Genomic DNA, 7,916 nt, shown 5'->3' on the forward strand with positions numbered 1-7,916 from the left:
TTACAAGCACTATACACAGAAAGATGTATATGGGACTACCCTATATCTCTCACAGTCCATGAGAGAAACAAATTTACCAAATATATGAAATAGTAGGCGGTTTTCCGGCAATTTTTTATCTTCATGTATTAGTCAAAACATATTCTTTCACATGATTGGTAATGAGAGCTTCCATTTAATTTTTTGAAATTGGGGCGTTTCCAATACTGGTCCTTACTTTTAAACCTTAAACCAATAGCGACCTCAACACTGTGTCTTTGATGAAATAAAGCCCGGGGAATATACCCGTACAACGGTAGTGCTTCTAGTACAGTATCATAGCCCTACTACGATCAATGACGAAGCTTGCACGTGATGATATTCTGCACTTATTCAAGTATTAACATCAGCTAGTAGAAGAGTTAGACATTTTGTAATCTCGCCGGACAAAACATGCCATTTTACACCATGATCATTCTTATCCACCTTATCAGGGTGATAACAACGAATGGCACGAATCAGTAGCTTCTTCTGTGAACCTTTCTAAGACGACGATGACGATGACGATGCAGAGGGTATCTTCGACTCATCAATCCCTTTAGGAGGCCACTGTTTGTATACTCGTTCGACGAATTTGTCAACGGGTAACTTTTTAAGACTTTCCAGTTTTTTTAGAACGCCTTTCAGTTGTTCCTTTGCAATCTCTTTCTCCTTAGCTTCCTTTTGTTCTTGTTCTCGACGCGCCTGTTCATCTGTGAATAATCGGGGAAAATGTTTACGAAAGGGGGCATCTAAAGTTCTAGACCCATCACTAAATGGGGTTTCCTCTTATGATAATAATGAAAACAAAAATGATAATAACAATACTACTACAAATACTGATGATAATAATAATACAATTATAATCAGGGGCGTATGCAGGGGGGGGGGGGGCTGTTTTGGGTGTTTACCCCTCCCCCTCAATTGTTTTTGTTTTTGTTTTGTTTTGTTTTTGCTCAAGGGGGGGGGGGGGTGAGTAAAAAAAATAAATAATAATAATAATGATAATAATGCTACTTATCCCCTCCCCCCCTCCCCACTGAGCGAAATATCGGTCGACGCGATTTTCCCATTTCCGGGGGGGGGGGCAAAAAAGAAAAGCTTTAGTAGATTCTGCAAATGTATGGGTAGGGGGCATCTTTAGGGGGCACGGAACTTACTCAATGAACGAAGGGAGAATGTCAGGGGGAACTATCATATTGACTTTCACATCTTTTTAATCTCCATCTGCCTTTTATTTTGGGGCTGTTTTCTCTCTCTCTCTCTCTTCCCCTCTCTGTATTTCTCTTTCTCTCTTTTTTCTCATCTTTCTCTCTTCCCCTTCTCTCTCTCTCTCTCTCTCCCTCTCGTTCCTTCTCCCATCTCTCTCTCTCTCTCTTTCTTCCCCTCTATCTCTTTTTCACCTCTCTCTCTCTCTCTTCCCCCTCACTTTTCGTCATTCGATTGGGGTAGGTGACCCTTCTTGCCCCTGCTATGACTTTTTTTAAAAATAATTATTACTACTGGGCCCCAACTATCCTAGATATGTTAAAAGAAATGGATATACTGATTAATGTAGCAGTCTCTGTATAATGTATTCATAGGAGCATAATGAGCTCACGTTTTACCTTTGGCTTTTGATAAACATTTCTGGACGACATCTTTTTGGTACTGGACGTCTTCCTCCAGGTCAGTGACGTTTACTTTGAAGCTTGAATCCGCACCTGTACATCTTTTCTTTGCTTCATTCAGGGTTGTACTACATTCATCCATGTACCTAGAGATACAATATCAACAAATAATAAATTAATGCAAAGCAACACTTACGCTGGAAGTATGAAGAGCCTTTCAAAAAGTTAACCTGAAGGAATTTTAGGTGCGATATTGTGTGTCATCTACAGATCTGGGCCCTGTTTCATTTAACTAGTTATCAATTACAAGTTGCAATAACCGTTACAAGCTACAGAAATTGTGGTATTTGATTGGCTGAGAGTAAAGTTTGTGGCGTGCGCCTCTAATCCAGCTAACAGTGGAAGTTACAAACTGATTCAGGCGAGGACGCAGGTTCGAATCTGAGTCACGTCTTTCGGAAGGTGACATTTAGAGGTCGGCCCTTAGACGTAAATAATCATTTCTGATTGATACACGTCTGTAAACCCAATACACACACGATGTCACAGAAATTTAGCATTTGTCATTGATAACAAGTTTTATAAAAACGGATCTTGCATCAAGTCTTTCGTCTTCTTTGTGCATGGCTGATCGTCAACAAAACGGAGTTAAGTCTTTTGTCAACTCTGTTTGTTGCTAAGGCAGGCAGCCAGTGAAAATGAACCCGTTTAATCAAATTGTGGAAATGCAAGCATTACTTTAAACAAACAGAACTTTGTTATTCCTGGCTCATTTTTCCTGATTAGGGTGTCATATGGAAGGGCATAAATTGAACTTTCTAGAAATGTTATTTTCTCTTTGAAATTCAGATACCGCCGCCAAATGACTTTTTGGTTTTCTCTCTTCAAATTGTTTTTAATTGCTCATGCATGAAATATGCATCATATGAGTTGCACTAAATAGAAGAGGAGGATCTAAGCTTTACAAATATGTGTCATTTATTAATTATAATTGTGATTCTTATAATTCTTGGTTTCGTTTCTTCTTGGACGCACTGTATATTGTGTGTCGATCCTCACATTTGGTGTCTTTGGGGGAAAACTAAGTATAAACAAGGGGTTACTACAGTAACTAGCAACTCCTTGGTATAACTCTTTTTAAATATGTTCACACATAACGTACCCTTGGCAGCTTTTGTATGCTTGGTGTTGCAGAGCATCTTTTCCTTTTCTGAAATACATATTTGCGATGCGAATATAGCAGCTGACCTTAGCGTCACATTCAGGCATGTAACCAACGTACTCCTTGAGGGCAGTGATCCGATCTGGAGAAGTCGAAAGCAAACAACAAAGACATGTAGGAGTCGATAAAGGTACGACCCACGAGACCGACAATGTTGTTCTCGGTCCCAGAAGCCTTTTGAAACGTTATATGAATGTGTTTTTTTTTAAAGGAACGTATACAACACTTGACTCTTTGCACCACTGGTAGGTTAAGGGAGCACAAGCGGCCCTTGCCCCCTTTTTAGGTACACAACTACGTACTTCTTATTAAAGAGATATTTCAATTCGATTGCAGAGGGCGCTACACAAAATACAAAAATGGTGAAATAATGAGAAACTGAATGTCAAATTTGAAAGAACATACTATTGAAATGAAAAAAAAAGAATCATCTTTGTTTGATCAAAATCAGTTCAGAGACGGCTGAAACATCCATAAATATAAGCATTTCTAATATTTGTGTACTACCACAATTATTAGATAATTTGAACCAGCCGTTGAAAAAACGAAATATTGCCTCATACGTTTTATTCCAACCAGCCGGCCCATGTATTTTTATTATCAATTAATTTCTTTATTTATTAATTAACGGTCACCGCATTTTTTTTTAAAGTAGAGCTGAATTGGTATGATCGTATTGGCTATATCACACATGTTGCGGTCTAAAATTATCTTTATAGCAATTTTAGGTCCTAAAAGATCACTAGAAATGTCATCAATAGTAATAAGAGCGATATAAACCATGCAATTTGAAGGCACTTGCGGTCTAAAACAAGAACCCAGTTATCCCATTAACATTAAGTTTCTGTCGTTTTTAAATAAACTATTAATTACGTAGTATGTACGAAGAAATTGATTTTACTCTACAGTGCATCGGAATGCCTATTAGAAACGTCTTACTTTTTTAAAGTCTCTGTCATGGTAGACAGTATGAGGGGTGCCCTACCGCCGCCCCTGCCCACATTCCTGAGGACTTGGTCATACCCATATATATTTGTCGTGGTAAAGTGGTTAGCTCTTGACTCTCAAACTAAGGGTTCATGGACGAATCCCAGTCCGAGATACACCATGGATCACAAGGTCTGCGGTTCGAGTCCCGGTGTCGCACTAACGTCCTTTGTCAATACATTAATCCACATGTGTCACTCTCCAGCTACGTAGAAATGGGTACTTTGCAATTACTGGGGAATGAAAACTCGAAGGGCCCTCAGGATAGCTTTAATAATACTGATGTGGCTATCCTCGCTATGTAAGACCAAATTATCAATCATCAAAATTATGAATTTTATTATCATTCAAATCTTGACGAATATGTTTATCAATTAGGTGGAACATAACTTCTATTCAACGCGAGTACCTTCGTCATTTCTTGGTGCGATCCATGTTCTGATGTCATCTAGACATTCCTTGATAGATCTTTCAAGATGTTTGCCCCATTCCTCGACCATGCAGTTCCTTTTCGTGTAAGCGGTGCCGAAGTGCTGCAGAGCCTCTTTAAAGTGCGCATGTATCACCTGTTCCGTAAAATAGGTATGCATTGCGAAAATAAAAAGCATGCCAAACAATTGTAACGTTATATATTAATAATAATAACGGGTTCTTGTACAGTGCTTTAAGGCTAAAAAGTCATGATAAATGTGACCTCGAAATCTAGTTCATATTAAGAACTAATGTCTAGTGATACCCATATTCATATTCTTTCTTCCACGGATGACTAAGTAACAGGGTTCTTTAAAAGTGCTGTCAAAATCTACTTGTACCAAGAAGGATATTAAGTTTGGGCTGATGAACCAGATGTCGGTCAGGCCATATGTAAGTGCTACTTTGGTCTTAGTGATACCCTAGTAGGGGGGTAGTAGAGTATTTGGTCAAGGATCGATTACGGTCTAGCATTATGTCAGGGTAGGGTGATCGGGGACGGAATCTAAATACATCTACAAACCTTTCGCTCATCAGGACATGTATTCATCTTCAGTTTAGCTAGCTTCCAATAAACAGTTCCGGTGTTCTTTGCCGCTGAAACCAAATCATCATCCTTTTGAGAACTGGCGTAAGCTTTCTTGTAACACTCCAGAGCACTCTATAAAAAATAGTAAAGGGTTCATTAATTCTATTTTTTTTTAGTGAGTTGATAAGATGTATACATTGAATCGTCTTCCAGTGAGCCAACAATTACCAAGGTAAACACATTACCCACAGTACACATAGAGACAGTTACATCCTTTACATACCTTTAGTCACGCCGCTGAATCGACTCCAAACCAACCGATTCTTAAAATTTAATTGGCCGTGTTCACACGATGGCGATTTTGGTCGACGTAAAGGTCGTAAAGGTCGTGTTTAGAGCAAGTTGGCGTAAAGGTCGTGTTTAGAGCTAGTTGGCGTAAAGGTCGGGGTAGTGACCGTCTGAACAATATACTGTAGATCTAGAGGGATATTTTCATTTATTGATACCGCACATAATAATTCCCTAGATATAATGGTCTTGAAGGTATACTTTCAAAATTAAAAGATCCGTATTTGTAAAGGCAGAAAAGTCTGAATGGTCGAGTTGTAGTGTATGGATACAGAACACTAAACGTACATGGGGACGAAATGCACAAAGGGGCGAAATTTCAACAACTTTATTTTTCTCCATGAAAATTATTTCGGGGGTAAGGAATCCGGCCAGCTAACCAATTCCTGGCTCCCTCAATCGAGGGGTGGGAATTACCCTCCGGTCTCTACATGATCACATATGCAACAGCGGTTTTTTTTGTTCTTCTTTCTTTTTTCTTTTTTCTTTTTAAAGAGAAATTCAGTACGCTGAGGTACAGTTTCAAACGAAACCCATGGCACACGTAAAATGGCCCATAAGGGGGTCGCAGATTGTGTTCCCCCTTTTTCCTTTAAACCAAATTTGAGAGCTTGTTGTCATATTTCTTTATGTCCCCCACCCACCCCCATCCACCCCTTCCCCTCCATGGTCTGAGCTTTTCCTGATCAGTAAATTAACATTAGTACGTTACCTTGAAGCGATCTAATTTGGCCTTGTCGCTTCCCTGATCACGAGCTAACTTGAAAAACGTGTTACCCTTTTCTCTTGACATTCTCGATGTGTCCTGGTTTGATGTCTGATCGGCACCTAGACAAACAGAAAATATTGCGATACTCAGAGAGATTATACAAAAAAGAACAATACCTTAACAGTAAAGAATATCAAACGACACTTCCGGAATACACTGTATGAAAACAGCATGTCAAAAGATCGCCAATAAGAACATAAAACACTAAAATTAAGTGGACTAATACGTGAAAGTAAGTAAAGACAAGTGGGCTGGAAAATACATAAACAATATATGATTACAATAAACAGTAGTCCTTCATACCCTCTCCAAGCACTTCTCCCCCGCCCTCACTCATGCCCAGAATTCCGCAAACGTTGTACGTGCCCCTGTTGCATTGGCTGGGTTTGGTCACTTTGGTATTCATTTTATTTGCGATAAATTTATACTAGTGTTTAGACGCATTTCAGCTGATGTGAAATAACAAAATATCTTGATAACCAAAGCATTAATGAGTATCTCACCTTTACGTTGTTGCTCATGCGCCGTTTCTCCTCCGGGAGACTTCTCTGTGTCGTGTGATGCTTTTGCAGGATTGCTGCCATCTTTGGCGCCATGGGACCCTGATGTTCGACCAAAGTGCGTTTCATTCCAGTCATTGTCTTCTACAACTGGACTAACAAAATTGATGCATTTTGCGAAGTATCCCTTGGGCCCTACGTACAAATGGAATTCCACTTGATCTTGAACTGCAACCGGCTTGAACGATACTTCAGAGACATGAAAGAATACTTTGCTGTATGTTTCATTCACCTTTATAAACCCGAATCGACGTCTGTTTAGATATCGCGTCACAACGCCAGTTGCATTACAATTCAGGAGCGCCTCCTGGTTCACAGCTTCATCAGGTTCAGAGTCAGAATCTTCACCATCCAAATTCAGAACCTCAATAGATTCTGCATAGTAACCTTTTGGTCCCACAAACAAATCAAACCTCACCTCATCTCCGACTTCAATGTATTTCTCTGGAACAGCTGAAATATGAAAAAACACTTTGTTGTAAGTGTCATTCACCCAGATAAAGCCAAAACGACGTTTGTCATTGTACTGCTTCACTACTCCAGCAACTTCTTCATGAATAGGTGCCTCGTCGGACTCAGACTCGGAATCGTTATCATCATTATCCTCATCATTATCCACATCATTCAGAACCTCAATAGATTCTGCATAGTACCCTTTTGGTCCTACAAACAAATCAAATCTCACCTCATCTCCGACTTCAATGTTTTTCTCTGGAACATCTGAAATATGAAAAAACACTTTGTTGTAAGTGTCGTTCACTCGGATGAAGCCAAAACTACGTTTGTCGTTGTATTGATTCACTACTCCGTATTCACCTTGTTGAATAAGTTCCTCCCCGGACTCAGACTCGGACTCATTATTGTCATCATCCCAGGTTGAAAACTGGACAGATTTTGCTATGTATCCCTTCGATCCCATATACAAGTCAAATGTCACCTCGTCGCCAACTTCAACGGACGAGTATGAGACTTCTGAGATATGGAAAAACACTTTGGCATCATCATAAGTTATGAAACCAAATCCACCTTTCTTTTTAAAGTGCACTACTTCTCCAGTCACACCGCTGTCAATGAAGCTATCATTTGACATGATGAACTAACAGGTAATTCGATCGTGAAACTAACAAGTTATTCGATCAGTATATATTATCTATCTTTGTCACGACAATGCTGACAAATGTATACATACCCTACACCATTTGAACAGAAATCAGCCAATCTACTTCAAGCAACGAACGGTATGTCGATAATGGAAACGAGTACGAGCAATATGGTCCTAAATTATGAGGCGAATTGTAAGTCATATGATTACTCGTCAAGCTGCTGTAATCAAATACGTGTGTAACACACCAAGTTCGAATAACATACATGTAGCTAAAAAGCACACAAATGAATCGTAGTA

At 39.4% G+C, this 7,916-nt stretch overlaps 1 protein-coding gene across 1 annotated transcript; it reads right to left on the bottom strand.

Moving 5' to 3' along the window:
• Window positions 1–184: 184 nt before the first annotated feature.
• Window positions 185–7,604, bottom strand: LOC115918514. The gene is made up of 7 exons (XM_030981386.1): window positions 6,458–7,604; window positions 5,898–6,013; window positions 4,832–4,969; window positions 4,247–4,403; window positions 2,791–2,932; window positions 1,626–1,774; window positions 185–731 (listed from the first exon to the last, which is right to left on the bottom strand). The coding sequence occupies exons 1-7, from the start codon at window positions 7,602–7,604 to the stop codon at window positions 523–525; spliced, it is 2,058 nt and encodes a 685-aa protein (XP_030837246.1). The 3' UTR covers window positions 185–522.
• Between the last annotated feature and the right edge of the window lie 312 nt (window positions 7,605–7,916).

Source organism: Strongylocentrotus purpuratus, unplaced genomic scaffold, assembly GCF_000002235.5.
Source record: "Strongylocentrotus purpuratus isolate Spur 01 unplaced genomic scaffold, Spur_5.0 spur5_scaffold_12, whole genome shotgun sequence".
Classification (NCBI taxonomy): Eukaryota; Metazoa; Echinodermata; class Echinoidea; order Camarodonta; family Strongylocentrotidae; genus Strongylocentrotus; species Strongylocentrotus purpuratus.

What these genes read in the sequence shown, in the direction of transcription:
- LOC115918514 (XM_030981386.1), bottom strand. Translation starts at nt 7,604, where the DNA reads ATGTCAAATGATAGCTTCATTGACAGCGGTGTGACTGGAGAAGTAGTG. An exon ending in CCAAATTAGATCGCTTCAAG is followed by an intron (nt 4,970 to 5,897) that starts GTAACGTACTAA and finishes TATTTTTTATAG; the next exon opens with AGTGCTCTGGAGTGTTACAA. An exon ending in GCATACAAAAGCTGCCAAGG is followed by an intron (nt 1,775 to 2,790) that starts GTACGTTATGTG and finishes TTGTATCTCTAG; the next exon opens with GTACATGGATGAATGTAGTA.